The sequence below is a fragment of the Mercurialis annua genome, linkage group LG6, assembly GCF_937616625.2.
Source record: "Mercurialis annua linkage group LG6, ddMerAnnu1.2, whole genome shotgun sequence".
NCBI classification, from domain to species: domain Eukaryota; kingdom Viridiplantae; phylum Streptophyta; class Magnoliopsida; order Malpighiales; family Euphorbiaceae; genus Mercurialis; species Mercurialis annua.
In genome coordinates, this window is record NC_065575.1 from 47055350 (window position 1) to 47072550 (window position 17201).

At 31.1% G+C, this 17201-nt stretch overlaps 1 protein-coding gene and 1 long non-coding RNA gene across 2 annotated transcripts; one reads left to right on the forward strand and one right to left on the reverse strand.

The window, feature by feature from the left end:
* Positions 1-12172: 12172 nt before the first annotated feature.
* On the reverse strand, positions 12173-15915 carry LOC126686020 (uncharacterized). The gene is made up of 7 exons (XM_050380032.2): positions 15624-15915; positions 15481-15519; positions 15235-15372; positions 14296-14435; positions 14041-14150; positions 13554-13660; positions 12173-12799 (listed from the first exon to the last, which is right to left on the reverse strand). Exons 1-7 carry the CDS (start codon positions 15762-15764, stop codon positions 12428-12430), a joined length of 1047 nt encoding a protein of 348 aa, XP_050235989.1. The 5' UTR covers positions 15765-15915; the 3' UTR covers positions 12173-12427.
* Positions 12566-13076, forward strand: LOC126686021 (uncharacterized). The gene is made up of 2 exons (XR_007643773.2): positions 12566-12657; positions 12760-13076. It is a non-coding gene; the product is annotated as an uncharacterized LOC126686021 (long non-coding RNA).
* Positions 15916-17201: the final 1286 nt, after the last annotated feature.

Here is a 17201-nt window from a genome sequence, read left to right on the forward strand (position 1 = left end):
TCATCTTTAAAAACGTTCAAATAAGTCTTAAATAAAAAAAATATTTTTTCTTTTATTAAAAAATTAATCAATAAAAACCGCTTCCAACCTTACTACCATCCACCGTACTCTTCTGATTTATGTATTCGCCGCCGCCTACTGGAAAACCCACCGCCGTCCATAGTTTGTTCTTTAGGAAAGAAACAAACGCGATATGTTCTTCTCTGAAGAACAAACCGTTGAAGAACAGATCTGCTTTATCTTTGAGGAAGAACATATCTAATGGGTCTGTTTTTCGAGCCCGCCCAACGAATTTGTTTTATCTTTTTTTTGCCGGAAAAGCGTTTTAATTTTTTCTGTAAATTGACTTCATTTTATGTAAATGGTTTTTTTATGATTTTTTATTTTAAAAAATTATTGATAATTAATAGGAATTAATAAACTTTTTTTGAAGTTTTTTTAAAATGAAAATATGGTGTCTCAGTAAAAATTTATATCAAACCAGTAAGTGAATTTGTTAAATAATTATAAATTAGTTATTTCAGCCAGTTTATGTCAGAAAAAGGTGACATGGGAATAGAGTGTGTGATCGCACACCCTCATCCTTGGGCAATTTTTTGGCCTTTTTATCTGTAAAGCTCATGGAACTTCCATTCTAGCTCGCACTCTCTCAGACTTGGACACAACTTTCACTTTTCGATCCTCATTTTCGCTCTAAACCGCTCTTTGACTCCGGGACTTCTAGATTACATCAAAACGCTCCAAAATCCGATATACTTGCATATTTTTCCTGAAACGTTCAAAATGATAATAAGACAACGATAATTTCAAAAATGACAAATAATATGTAAATATTGACTAAAAATTAACCTACAAATAGGAGTATTTCTACTCCTAACCGACGTTTTTACTTGCTACCAAAACAAAGCCGGCTAGAACAACTAATTTGTAATTATTTAACAAGTTCATACACTAAATTGATATAAATATTTATTAAGACATCATATTATCATTTTTAAAAAAGTTCAGACAGAAAAATTTATTAATCTTATAGTTAATATAAATTAAATTAAAAAGTAATTATTATTTGTTGATTTTAGTGAGGAAGAAGTTTTTTTTATTATTAATAACATTAGTGTCTAATTATAATATAGGCTAAAAATGAAGGATTAACTTAAATTTTTTAAATGGAAGAGGTCAATCTAATGTTTTGGGTATAATTGAAATATAAAAAAACAAATTAAGATAAAATTGAAATTTTTTCTACATTAAGGTGCAATTTAAAAAATCTAAAAGTGGGAAAATTGAATGATTAGACCCATTACATAACCATATATCTCATAATTTTCTCAACAAACTTTAGGACAAATATTTATTTGATATATATCTATATATTTCATACATAAATTAGAATAAATTATTCTTAACTTCTCTACATATATTATAATTTTATTTTTATTTTAAAATCAAAAGACAAATTACTATATGAGGCTTTCTATATTTATCATAATTCAGACTGTAATTCATCTTATTAAAAATTAAACGATATCGTTTCTCACTTTTAATTTTGTCTGCAATCTAATTCTTTTGTCTATTTCTTTTTGTTAGTTCTCCGAGACAACGAAATTATATGGTTCCTTATTTTTATTTTTTCAACGATTTCATCCCTCAGTTTTGTTTCTGTTAATGATTTTGCCCTTCATGTTTGAAAGTTAATTTATAAGTCCTTTAACTCATTTGACTAACACCAAAAATTAATGAGGGATTAAACTATGACGGAAATAAAAATGAACGACCATATCTTTTAATATTCAAACATAAGAGACTAAAGTGTGAATTATGACAAATATGGAGACCTCATAGTAATTTACTTAAAAAATAATATGGTCCTTCACTTTAAACGTTTTATTTACAAATTAAACGACTTAGTTGACGAACAATAAAAATAAACGGAGGACTAAAATATTAACGAAAACAAAACTAAAAATTGTATCGTTTTATTTTTAATTAAGAAAAATGAAAGTGCAAATTAATATATTTTATATACATACATACATACATAGATAAAAATTAGAGAGTAATATTTTAAAAATTACTCGCTAAATTTTTATTTTATATTAGATTATGACTCTCTAAAATATTTTGCAATTAGAAAAATGAAATATGTATATATAAATACCAAAGTGTCTCTATATTTCCCATCTCTTCTTTTCCATTTTTATTATAATTTAGTTATAGTGTATTGGACAAAATTTATAGTAGAATTTGTCTAATTGGATAAATTGAGTCTGTTTATGCAAATGTGACATTGAATTGAATTATTGTCTATTACAGATAATTTCATCCAATTAAATAAAAAACAATAGACACAAAAAAAGTTTATCCACTTTAAAATGTATCATTAAGTAACAAAAAAATGCAGCTCGATTAAAATAAGTGGGATAAAATTTAAAAGGTTTAACCATTTAAAAAAAAATTATTTCAATTTCAATTTTTTAATTTCATCAGCTTAGTCTAATTTTTTATAAATATATTTCAGTTATAGCTAACTTGATATATTTAAAAAAATCACAAAGGCGTATATCAGTATTAAATTTCAATATGTGGAACCAATATAAAATACATTGATAATATATATAGGGTTTGACAATAGTTTTAAAATATATTTAAAAAGATTAATAAATTAACTAGTAACATATAATTTCAATTTACTAATTTAAACTTTTTTTTTTTTAAAAAAGAATGGACGGAGAAAATATAAATTAATTAATTAATGTTAGTGGTGGAGGTATTATAAATATCTTGGGGAAAAGTAACAAAATTATGTTGTATATATAGTAAGGTCCCACTTTCTCTTTTTGCTTATTTTATGTGGACGATCAATACCGTTAAGACCGATAATTATTGAACAATTTCCGATAAGTAGGTCAGGCAATTTATTTTTCACAATATAGAAAAGTTGTGAGAAAGAAAATAAAATATTTTTAAAAGGTAAAGATGGAGATGCTTTAGTGGTTTGTGATTTATATGGAATGGGTTGCAAAAACATTATCACTCGAGGTCGAGGGACAGTCTGGTTGCTATGAAATTTAACTCTGTCATGCCTATGCATACATATAATTTATGTTGAATATATGTTCACTTAATAAATTTACATTAACTTATTAATATATTTTTGTTCATTTTACAATTTTTGTTTTGCACATCTTTAGAAAATTATAATAAAATAATTTTGTATATTTATATTTTTGACCAAAATGACAAATATGTGTTTATAGCAATGACTTAGTTTTTAACATAAAATATAGGCAAAATGATTCTATAGTTTTTCGATAATTGGGGAGGAGATCGCTTGTGGGAGGAAGTTAACCCACGACCTAGCAGATTTTTTTTCTCATCACTGACAATATTCGAGCTACAAGGTAAATGATTTTATAGGTGATGATTTTATTTTCACTTTAATGAATAATTACCTTACATAATTGGCATTTTATATATATCTTAGTTTAAGAAATATTACGTAAATTTAAATGAGGGTTGAATTTAGTTGCCATAAATTACAAAATTGTCAGGTCAGATTGTCATAAATTATTTTTGAGGATTTCCCACTTCAACATCTTATATTTTTATTTTTTATTAATTGGTTAAATATTTTATTTCATCTGAAAGATTTGTGCAAGTCATAACTCATCAAAAATGTAATATAGATAGATGAATTCAATATTGAAAGACATTTTGGGAGCTAGGGCTACGACAACCAACATGTTTAGAAGATCAAAATTTCAACTACTTGTCTCGCACATGATCTTCTTTTACGATTTTTCTCTTCATGTGGATGCAATCAATTTATTGCAAGTATTTTAGTATTGGAAATGAACGTGTACGGATTAATTGACCATATATAGGAAAAAAATATGCATGGGATTTGTCTCCACACTACTATTTTCATAATATACTGCAATTTACCATTAAATAATATAATCCAGCCAAAAGAGGGCCAGTTGATGTTATTTTTCATAAAATCGTATAGTATATGATAAATGAGGAGGCAGGCCTACATAAATCTGGCAATACACTGAAATGTAGCACCAATAAAAACAGTTGCAGTACTTATGACCAATCAGATTATGGTAATTAATTTTCCTCAAGGACCCAATTGATCAAACTCTTTTTGTTGATTGAAGAGCTTGTCCTCTTATAGTATATAGTGATTGCTAGACTCGAGTGGAGTCCAATTTTGAAATGTTTATGCTTAAATTGTTATATATGGTTTAAGTTTAGTTTGAATTTGAATGAACAAAGGATCAATTCACCACCTCAACTTGGCACGAAAGATCAAAAAAATTCAAGATTGTGAAACAGGATCAAACAAACCCACAATTATGCAAAATCGGTTAAAAATGCCCAAAGATAGTGATATAATGGACCTCTCAACTATGCCAAATTAATCGGTCAAAAACCACCATCCACACCTGCCTCCATTTTCACTTCCGTCCCTGCTCCATTCTGACGGCTGCCCTCCTTCCTCCACTTTGGCATTCTCGTTGAACAAATCTGCTGTCTCCGTTCCATATTGACTATCCAACCGCCGAGCTCGTTCCTCCACTCCGACAAATCTGTTGAACAAATTTGTTGAACAGATGAAAGACGACTCATATTGGTTTAGTCTTCTCAGACAAAGCTCGTCAGAGAGGAGACGCCGGCGGTGATGGTGCTAGCGAATTTGGTGGGAATGAATATAAAAAATATAATAAAGTCCCTATATTGCTTTAAAAAAATTATTTAATAAATGAGTTTTTGATTTTGTAGGAATTTGTTTTTTTTTTTATGAAAATCTTCAAGCACTAATTTGAAGGATTAAACAACTATTAAGGACTATTTTAATTTTTTTACTATTTTTTTATGGAGAGTGTTTTAAAGGGGGTGAGAGTGGGCAAAGGTGAGGGAGGGGTATTTTGACCGATTTTGCATAATTGTGGATTTTTTTTGTTCCCATATCACGACCTTGAGCCATTTTGATATTTCTTGCCAAGTAAGGGGGGAATTGATCCTTTGTTCGAATTTGAATATTAAACTTGAGTTCGGTTTATTTAAATTTTATAATTATTATATTTGGTTCAAAATTAGCTCGTTTTCATTGGTTTAGATGTTGAATGAATCAAACTCGAACGTATTTTTTAACTATTATACGAGCTAAATTTGACCTCGATTAAAATTTAAAATTAATAGATGGTGAATTATACAAAAATTCAAATTTAACAACTATATTTTTTTAAAAAAAAGATCAATTACCAGTGAGTTATAACTCAAACGGTGTAAGTGCTAGATAGCAAAATTTCTTGGTCATGGGTTAAATTCCTCCCGCGGGCACTTTCCCTCTCCAATTATACAAAAAGGGATCAATTATACAAAAGACCTAATAGCAAAATAAAATAAGAAAATGTCGATAGTTGCAATTTTATTCAAAACTTTTAATTTTTACAATAGCATTCCGATTTTATTATTTCATTTTAATCCTAGCCAATTTTTTTCTAATCAGTTTAATTATTCTAATTTCTAATTGAATTTATAAACTGACTATAAAATTAGTAAAATTTATTTTTTAGAATTTTAAAATTAAAATTTTTATATTAAAAAAATAAAAAATAATATTAAAATCGAATTATACATTTTCTAACTCTTTTGGTGGCTGAAAATAAATAAATAAAAAGTTGACAAAAAAATCAAATAAAGTTAACAGGTAGAGTATTGAGATGAAAGATTGAAAAAATAAATTGATTGAAAAATAGCTAAAATTGCAAGTTGAAATTAGGACATCATTAAAAAAATTAAAAAAATTGAATAAAATTGCTACAATCGTTGTACACAAATATAGACTTAATAACCATTTTAAAGTAGAAAAGAAAAAAGTTGAAGGACTTTTCATTAAAAAGAAAAGTTCCCGGGAAAATCGTAAAGTTGTCATGGGTATTGCCTATAAATGAGTGAATATGAACCGAGCTCGAACTTAACTCGTTTATAGGTTAATTTTTATATATAATTACTAAATTATAATTATTTTTTACTATCTTCAGTTCATTTTTTGAAATTTTAGTAATTCAATTTCCATTTTTCTAAACTTTGAAGTTATTGTACAACAACTGCACCACTAAACTTATCCATTTAAACTAATAAAAACAAAATTAAATTTACGCGATTGATTCATACTAATTTACTTGAGGCATTGATGGATCATCAAATTGCCTACACTGATTTATAAAAATATTACAATTTGCAGTCCTAATAACTAAAAGAAGTAAAACAGTTATAGTGGATGTGATTCACTTGGTCCTACAAAACCATGGTCCAGGTTTTATTGCAAATGCCAGAATGATTCACACTTGCAATCACATCTATATTCATTTGTTTGGAGTAAAAACCAACGAGTTGTATCTCAAATAGTATAAGTGCGGGACAGTTAACTATCAAAATCATGAGTTTATTTACTCTCACAGGCACTCCCCCTCTCCAATTAACAAAAAAATAATCTTCGGAGTAAAAATGGTTGGAATATTTTTCTTTCGAACCGTGTGTTGCCTATATTCTACGGAAACATAGAGTGTTACATTTTTATATTTTCTTTATATTTATAAAAATAATTAATAAAATTTTAAATCTTTACATTTATAATTTATTTTTATATAAAATATTATTTTTGATATTTTTGTGGCTAAAATCAGCTTATAAGGCATCAAATTATGATGAGGCATACTAACAACCAAAGGTGCTGGACAGTGTCAGTGTGGACGCATAGAGCTACTAAAGTCATATAATTATACCTGTACTATACACCTTCTTGAATTGGATCCCTCAACTTTTATTTATCAAGATTGAATCCTACACTTTTAATTTTGTAGACAAAAATTCGACGGTCATGGAAATAAAGTGTATATACACCATAAGCCGCTAGCACAACTGATATAAATTTTTTATTCATTTTTTTATATTCATTTTTTAATTGAGTTCTTGCATTTTATTTTTGTTAAAAGTAAGTTTTTCTATTGTTTTTTTTTGGTTTTCGGGTTGATTTGACGATGTTAATACTTTTTGTGATTGAAAGACCTAATATCTATAAAGGACTAAATGTATATAAATAATAATAGAGGAATCCAATACAAAAAATATAATAATGCAGGGGTTGAAACATGTATTTTGATAATGGAATTAGTCCACTCAGTCAGCAGCAAAACTTAACAAGAGGACCAAAAAATACACTGTTCAAGAGGTCTCAATTTTTGGTAAAACTTTACAAGCCTAGTTACAAAAAGTTGATGGGATGAATGTAAAGTATTTCCTTAAATAGCACACAATGTAGACACCTGATTTATTTAATTTAATTTGGTGCTCCCTATAAAAAAAAAACGATCCAGTTTTTTTTTTGTCAAAGATGGTAATCAACTATCCAGCCGGTGAAAGAAAGTTTTGCAGTTACAGAGAAGCAAAATCTAATAGTTAAGATTGATTGAAATACATATTTAGGGTGATGAGTTGGATTTGAACTTTTTCATTTAATAGAATTTGAAGAAAAGGTAGACAGGGGAGTGTGGTCTGAAGAATGATTAGCAATTTGGTTCGGAGACAACTCTGAAAAAGCAAAAAGAAACAATTAAAAAACAAAGCTCAAATCAAAGGAGCAATGTGGCTCTCTATAGACTATATGTGAAGCTTTTCAAGGCATGATTGGTCCGTTAGTTTATTAGTGGCAAAAGGCTCACTTCAGCCCCTGAGGCCAGACCGAAAGAATTAATAAGACCTTAAGGTCGAAGGTAGCTCACTTTAGCCCCTAAAGTTGTCCAAAATGGTTCACATCGCACCACCATTAGTTTATTCCGTTTAAATGATGACGTGGCCTTTAGGAAAAAATTCAAAAACATCCTTAATGTTTAAAAAATTTACCAAATCTATATTTATAATTTTTTTTAACTATTTTCAACCTCTTTTTCATTTAAATATATCTAATTAAATAATTTTTAAAATTAAAATATATCTTTAAACAATCGAAACTCAATCAAACATTTCGAAACCTAATTAAACGTTTCGAAATTCAATCAAAATTCAATTTAAATCTAATTCACCTCCCTGCTACTACACACCAGCACCACTATAATCTTCGGCAAAAACAATTCCAACCAAAAATCAAATAAAAATTAAAATAAAAAAATTTAATAAAAAAATAATATTTTTTAATTTCCTTTTCCACCGACTGCCGGAATTTATTTCCGGCGGTCTTCTCCATCCTATTGTTCTTCCCATGGGAAGAACATGAAGAATCTTGTTCTTCCCATGGGAAGAACAGTGGCTGTTCTTCCCATGGGAAGAACAGTCGATCTGTTCTTCCCATTTGGGAAGAACAGATCTGTTCTTCCCACTTGGGAAGAGCAGCCTTTGTTCTTCCCACTTGGGAAGAGCAGTGGCTGTTCTCCCATGGGGGAACAGCCGGCTGTTCTCCCATGGGAGAACCGGAGAAGACCGCCGGAAAAAATATTCGGCGGTCGGTAGAAGGCGGTGATATTTTTTTTAAATAGATTCGAAAAATATTCGATGGGTTTTACGAAATTTTAATTTTAGTTGATTTAATCAGTTTTAAATTGAATTTTGATTGGTTTAATTGAATTTTGATTTGTTTAATTGAATTTCGATTTGTTAAATTAGGTTTCGAAGTGTCTAATTGAGTTTCGATTGTTTTAATAAATATCTTAATTTTAAATATTATTTAATTATTGATATTTAAATGAAGAAGAGGGTGAAAATGGTTAAAAAAAGCTATAAATAAAAAATTGATAAGTATTTTAAACGTTAAGGATGTTTTTGAACTTTTTTCATACGTGCCACGTCATCACTTGACAGAAAACTAACGGTGTCAAATTTTTCGGTGGGATGTGAACCATTTTGAACAACTTCAGGGTCTAAATTGAGCTACCTTCGACCTTAGGGTCTTATTAATTATTTCGGTTTGACCTCAGGGGCTAAAGTGAGCCTTTTGCCTTTATTAGTTGAACGCTTTTATTGCAATTGGCCGGTAGGGACAATATTGCTTCGGAGCTTTAATTGGAACAGTGCTGCTGCTGCTGCTTCTTCTTCCATTCTTGATCATCAATGGTACCCATGTCTGATGATAAGTTTTTGTTGCGGAAGCAATAAAAAGATCGACACTAAAATTTAACAAGATTAAGTTAAATAAATTTACATGCTTGAGCACTATCAAAATACTCCACTAAAACTCGTAAAATTTGATTTACTGGTCTCAATTTCAGCTATCTGGGCGTCATGATTGCGGGCTCAAAACTCCGACTACGCCCATTTTAATATATGAAGTGGTTGGCATTGGATTGCTCGCCATTGTAACAAAGAATTGTCAGATATGTACCCTAGCGGGCAATCCATATTCCGGAATTTGAACAGTGATCTTGGACTTTGACTCGAGGGAGTGAGTCCTCGTCACCAAAAGACAATACTCAGTAATATATAAAAATAGTACTATAAATAAAATCTTAAAAGCTAACAAAATAACACGAAACATTAATGCGCTTCGTCCTAATTCAATAAGATTGATTTTTTATTTAGTGAATAACAGTCTGATTATCACTTCTCTGAATGCTTATGTTTAGGGTTGTAAAATGAACGAAATCTGAAGTGTTCATATTCAGTTTGTTACACGAATAAGATGGCCATGTTTATTTCAGCTTTAAACGAAGTGTTCATGTTCGGTTCATTAAAAAATTATAATGTTCATGTCCGATTCGTGTTTAACTCGTGTTCGTTTAGTTGACAGACTAACAAGCTCGCAAACAAGTTCGCAAATGCTTTAAATGTGCTTGTTCGCGAGCTTGTTGGTTTTGCAGGTAAATGAACGAACACAAACAATTAATCAATTGTTCTTTTTATATCAAAACTATATAGTTTTGTTTGAAACTATGTATTTTTAATAAAGGTTTAATCACAAAAAAAACTCACCTTTTAGCACCTTTTCAGTTGCACCGTGACGTTGCGATATTGTCAGCTGCACCCAAATTCGCACTTTTGAGTTTCAATTCCACCCTCAAAATCAAATTGGACTCTTTTTCACTCGAAAAAATTCATAAAAACCCTTGTAAATTACTTGTTTGAACTTTTTTCCACACAAAAAGTTAAAAATGGATTACTTATTTTAACTTTCTCCAAATGGAGAAGAGATCAATTTATTACTTGAGGGTGGAATTGATATACAAAGGTGCGAATATGGTTGCAGCTGGCAAAATTATAACGTCATAGTGCATTTGAAAAGGGGCTAAAAGGTGGGGGGTTTTGGTGATTAAGCCTTTTAATAAACTAACAAAATATTTTATATATAATTAACTATGAGCCAGATCGAGAACTCTTAATCGGACATTTACACAAGTCGGTTCGTGAACTTTTTATCGAGCTCATATACGAACCAATTCACGAACTCTTAATCGAACTTATATACGAGCTTGCTCACAAACTATTAAACGAGTTTATTATATGAGCTATTTGTGAATATAAACGAGATGAACACCTCATAAGCTCGTTTAAAAAAATAAACATAAAATCAAGTTCAAGGGTTAAAATACGAACAAATATGAACCGAACGCTTATCAAGTCGGACGCCGAACTGCTCGTGAGCAGTTCGGTAACAAAATAATGCTAAATTGCTTCCTTATCAGCCTTTTCAATTGTCGAGTAGACTTCCAACTAACCGCACCTTTGCAAAAATAAAGGCTAATAGTCTGAAAAACACGAGCAGTTCGGTAACAAAATAATGCTAAATTGCTTCCTTATCAGCCTTTTCAATTGTCGAGTAGACTTCCAACTAACCGCACCTTTGCAAAAATAAAGGCTAATAGTCTGAAAAAACCTCAATCTTTTGGCCCCTTCTCATTTGCACCCTCACGTTGCAAAATCACCAATTTTACTCAAATCCGCACCTTTCATTTTCAATTCCACCCTCAGTTAATAAAATCCACACCTTTTACTTTCTATTACACTCTCAATCATTAAATTGATTTTTTCCCAATACTTCATATTTTAACAAATATTCAAAATAGTCCCTAATGTTATAATTAAAACAAAAATATCATCTTCTTAAAATTCTACAAATTAATTATAAATGTTATACAATTTTTTTTTACTTTATTCCATAAATAAATTTTAAATTAATTAAATTATACTTTTATATCATTTTTAGTTTAATTTTGTTCGGAAATTTTTTTAGCCTCCGGTGAACCAAAACAGCTCTGATTCGTCTTCCACGAAAGACGACCAGCTGCTGGTCGTCCTCCATGTAAGGAATACGACAAGTTGGTTTGTCTTTCTTGGGAGGAAGACAACCTAGCTCGTCTTCCTCACATGGAAAACAAAGAGGCCGGCTTCAAGATCGTAGTCTCAATATTTGAACCATTTATGTATTTGGAAATCTTTTGATGGTTGAAAAAACCTTATTCGATGATTCTATTAAAACAATTCTCATCATTATTTTAGAATATTTCTTTTAAATTAATAAAGAACTATTTATTTATATAATTTTTATTATTATTAATAGAAATTTTAACCGTTGAAAAAAAATCACCATCAGAATCAAAATCAATTTAAAATACAGTTTCCATTCGAAAATATCTTACTGATGGTTGAAATTTTTAAGCACCCAGAAAGATTATGAGCCAGGAATATAAGGAATGAATGAGAACCTGCCAACTCAACAATGCTCAGATTTCTTATCAAACTTTATAAATAAATAGGGGCCATTTTTATTAACTGCTTGTCAGAATTGAGAAGATTCTTGCATATACTCTAGACTCTAAAAGAATATACATCCTCCTTTACTTAACCATGTCCAGGAGCATCAACTCTATTTTGGCTTTTCTTACCCGGTGAAAACGGCAAGCATTTTCTCTTGAAGTTTGAAATGACAAACATTTTGAGCATTAATGCATTACTGGGCCTACTGGGCTAATGTAGAGGTGGATCACATTATGAACCAATACCGCATTTCAGAACATTTCAACCAACAGCTGAAATTTGAGATTAGAATTCACCGCAATGTGACAAAGCCTAGGATGCATTGAGTTCAGGAAACCAATATTTAGGAAAAAAGAGCAACTCCCTTGACAGATAAAGACACTTATTAATCATTTTCAACAATTCATTCATCATCCTCAAAAAAAAAACAATTCATTCATCATTTACAAAGTTATCATCGTTGTCAACAAAAAATCATCTTTTAAGCCATCACATCTCCAAAGTCTAAATCAAAAATCTGAAATAGCATTTTAGAAGATCTCAATGAGACATAACAAGCGTATAAGATCAGACCGCAGCCCTGCTTGTTGTTGCCACCGCCAATCTGTATTTTAGTTCCAACATAATGCTTTTGCGAAAAAAGGAAAAGTCTAAAAAAAGATGTGCTGTGTACCTAACTAGAAGCAGCATCCTCTTTTCGGACCCACACGCTTTGTTTTCTCGAATTTTGTATTTTTTGCTTTCGCCTGCCGGTTTTCCTGTACTGACTGGAGCTAGGTCTATTTGAAGGATCCCCAATGTTTATTCCCGTCGAGACTGTTGAGTTGTTTTGCTGCTCTTCATTACTTTCATCGTTCAACGTCTGGGTAGGCGCTGGGGCTGGCGGAGGAAGATGCATGCCAGGTAAAACTACTATATTTTTCTTTGGTTCAATTAAACCACTATTTTCTTGCTGTAGTTTCAATATGGCCTCAAACTTATGTCTTCGAATGTTCTCTGAATCAGACTGGAGTAGCTCCTCATCAAGTTCTGTTATGTTGGAGCTCTAAGAACAACACAATAAGCAAATTAACATCATCATCTTTGAAGAAACTTGAAAAAGACCCATCAGTGATTGAATCCAACTAATAATAATATCAAGAATGAAGAGTTGATGCCTGGAATAAACAAGATCTGCATAAGAACTGTGAATGGAACAACTTTATTAAATTAATGCCTCAGTTACACGATTTATATCCTATATTGTCACACGGGGATCACAAAATATGTGTTTGAATGCTTCATCTTTTACCTATAAATGTTAAATTATCTCACTTGTATCATGTTGCCAACCCACTTGTTTTATTTTCTTTAGTTTCTAATATTTTTAAGTGGAAGAAGAGGAATTCGTGAGGCCTTAGAAATTAGAGGATATGAGGCAATCCTGCAGATTTGCCTTCATCATTATTACCAAAATGCCTTCTGGTCATTCTCTGCTGAAAATTCAGAATATTTTAGTTTCCAAGATAGTGAGCCATTGATGTCGGCAAATGATTACACATGAAATCTGATATTTTTTCAAATATAAAACATCTAATGGACTAGCAAGAAAAATGGTTTATTATTTTAACAAGTTTATTTCCTGAGTTTTCTCTTTTCATACAATTTCTGTCAAAATTTTAGCGGACTGAATTTAGCACTTATATGTGGAAATATTTTATCATGGAAACAGCCGCACAATCTTTCTTTATAACATTGCAAAAAAAATGAGAAGAAACAAAGTTCCAAGATAGTATAATTAGATGACTATAGATGCTTACTGATTCAGAGGTATGCACCTCGACCAAGCTGAGCACATGTTCGAAATCCTTGGTGTGAAAGACCTTGCGGCAAACTGGACAGTTTCCCATATTTTCTCCAATTGCATCTAATAAAACCAGCTCATTGCAAGAAATTAATACCATGATGAAAGAAAACGAAAAGATGAAGATTACAGTTTTCTGCCAAAAAAAAAAATTGTTTAAGGTGCAAGAAAGAAATACCTAGATAAATAAATGCACTGGCAAAATCACCATATAACATCATGGTACGATAAGAGAAGGTACATTCTAGAACAATATCGTTGCACTAAAATTGGCCTAGAAATTTAGCAAGTGCTTTGAAGTTCCAATTTTTAATGTTGCCAAAACTTAAATGGTTTCTCAAGTCCCTACTCAGTAAATGGTTTAATGTTTATAAATTACCCCATGATACTGATAGCTACACATGGATACTATTTGCAAACCTTAAATTTAAGGCCAAGCATACCTTTCTTATTTTCCCGGCTTCTGACGGAGTGCAGAGTTGTGGCAGATGGGGTGTCAGAATTGGTCTTGTTCTCTTTCTGAAGCCAATTCCACCACCTTAAAATGCACTCACTGGAATAATTTGGAGTGCCGGAAACAAAATAAAAAAGTGTGTTGCACTTCCGATGTTATAATTTTGACAGCAAAAATAGATTGCTGAAAAGTGGATGCACATAATATATTTAGAGTTAGCTAGAAACAAAAAAAAGATCCATACCTGTGAAAGCAATGGAAACACGACATCAGCTTCATAAATGGCCGGGTTTCATTCTGTTCATCGTCTGAGACCAAAGGGCACAAACACAATGGACAATTTCCATCAGGGTGATTCATAAAAGAGAGCTGCTCAACTGCATCCTGAAAATATAAATCAGTCGATACTTCCTTTTACAGACATCAATAAAGAAAAATCTAAGGAAATCAAAGAAAATGTAACCCAAATTACCCTAAACCAAGTAGAGAAACTTGGCATTAGAATAAACTTTCAGAATTTGTAAAAACCAATACAATAACTAGGGAAGTAAAATTATCTCCCATGTCCATGCAAACTTTTAATCCTCGGAGAGCAGGTTATTTTTACCCTACCTAAAATGATAAGCTAAAAAAACAACAGAAACATCCACAGTCCTAACAGTCATTAATCCATATTAACTGTCCGTTTAGACAAATTATCTGTCACAGAAATCAAGAAAAAGAAAGTATTAATGCCACATTTATTAATAAAAGCATTTTACATACTTTGATTTCCAAAACAGTTAACTAGTATTGGAGGGAAACATGAAATATCTGAGTTAATGAGATAACAAGTGGAGCACATTTCAATGAAAGGGTATTTAAGTTAAGAGTCTTATTTCTAGATAGTTACGAGTGTTCAATCATTTTGATAATTCCCGTGTTTTTGTCCAATACGATAGATGATGTCGGCTGGAGGGGAGTAAACTATAGCAGGCTCAAACTCTATGTAATGTAAATGCATATAGGCATTGTTTACTTCAAAAGCCACCAGATACTGGAAAAGAAAAACTATCTATATGTATAATTAATAATCATTACATGAGAAGTTTGCTTGGTTTGTAATCTATACGGAATCTGGATACTAATGCTTGCGACAAAAAAGCTATCTAGACAAAATTGACAGACATATCAATTAATTTACCTCACAGAGAGCAACAAGCATCAAACAAGAGGAGAGTTCGCGAGCTTTTTGTTGTATGCTATCAAGTAGCTGGTTCTGCCTTCCATCATCAAGCCCCTTGGATTCTATAATACTGATTTCCGGTAGTTCATTTGGATACTGCACGATATAAATATGTCTACAGTTAATAAGGCTACAAATGAATAAACATACAATAATCAAACAAATTCATAAGAATAGTGATTACTTGTGAGTGCTGTGACTTACTTGAGAACTTGCTCGAATTTCAATTATTGCTTCTACGAACTGCAGCAAGAAAAAAGGAATGATCGAATTGGAAATAAACAAACAAAGGGAGTGTAAAAATGATAGAAACCCTAGAAATCTGTTTTTCAATAAACAAAATAAACCTGTTGAGAAGATATATCGGCGGTTCGGGGCTTGATATCGAGGTGAAAATGAGGAGGAAATTGATTAACGACGATACAATTGTCTCCATATACAGCCTGCACCGCTTCCATTTCCATCAACACTTCTTCTTCTTCGGCCATTTCTTTTCAAGAAATTATGCGGCGTCAGAGAAAAAGGGCCAGTCGGCTCAGGTGGAGTGTGAATGATGAGTAACTGTCACAATGTCGTTTTTACTAGTACTGCTCTACGGGGCGGTTCGCGATGCGTGGCGCTAGTAGACATTTTTATTGTAACTTTATGGTGAAAGGATAAAATGTGCTCTCTTTATTTGACCCAGAGATTATGTTTGCTCTCTATGTTTAAAAGGATGCTGAAACACATCAATATTTTTGAAAACAATTCATATGTACCCCTCCTTCTAACACTATTAGAAAAATGATCAACTTGGTGCTATGAACATGAGTTGATTCGAATATGCTCTCATTGTTTGGTCAATAGTCTAATTTTGCTTCTCGTATATAAAAAATTTCAAATATGCTCTTTACATATAACAAGGTTTAAACATATCGTTCATATTTAAAATTGTTCTAACACACACTTAATGTAATTTTTTTTTTTGCTCTACAAGGAATGGCCAAACTATTTGAGTCTACACGTTTTAGGGACAGAAACACTAGCCATATCTTCTAGCATGAGAGTAGTGACACCGGGAATCATTTCTTCATAAAGAGTTACCCAATAGGGAGGGAAACATTCGAGATGAGCCATCCACAATACTATGAGAATCGCTTCATAAAAATTTGATAAACATTTATGTACATATGCTTGGAAGAGTAATGTATTTTTGGGATCTAAATACTTACTGCACTTATTACCTTTACCAAGAATCGTATTGACTTAAACACCAGAGTAGTTATCATGCAAACCAAATTTAAGGCCCTTTAAGATTACTTTATTATTTATGCAGGTGATCACCTATTGTTCCTTTAGAGGGTTAGTCCTCAATCAAGGAACATTAATGTCACTTAATCTAATCGAAGAGAAACATAATTAAGTTTGAGATCGATTTGATTATTCGACCAAACTTCATTCCAAAGGCTCCAACTCGAATCTAATATAATATTCAAAATTTAAACTCGACTTATTCGATTATCAATATAAATATTTAATAATGAAATTTTGTATATGAATTAAAATTTAAGCTGCGAATTTGATGTTCAAATTTAATTCGATAATTAGCTCGAGTAGTTCAAACTCGACCTCAACTATTAATTAATCGAGTTGATTTCACATATTTTTTTGAGTCAATCCTATATAGCTTATATATCATGCAAGTTAATCCGACTCGGTTAAACTTCTAAGTAAGCCGTTATGGGCATATTTGAATTTTAAATCATACATGAACGATAATATTTGAATTTTTTTCATACATAAAATATATATTTGAATGTAAGAAATGCATACATAAATCACAGGCCAAACTAAGGACAGGGTTTGAACCACTTCATATTTAAGCGCCAAATCAAATTACACATAAGTAAGAATCTTCCTAGCGGTATTAGAAGGGGTTCGTTTGA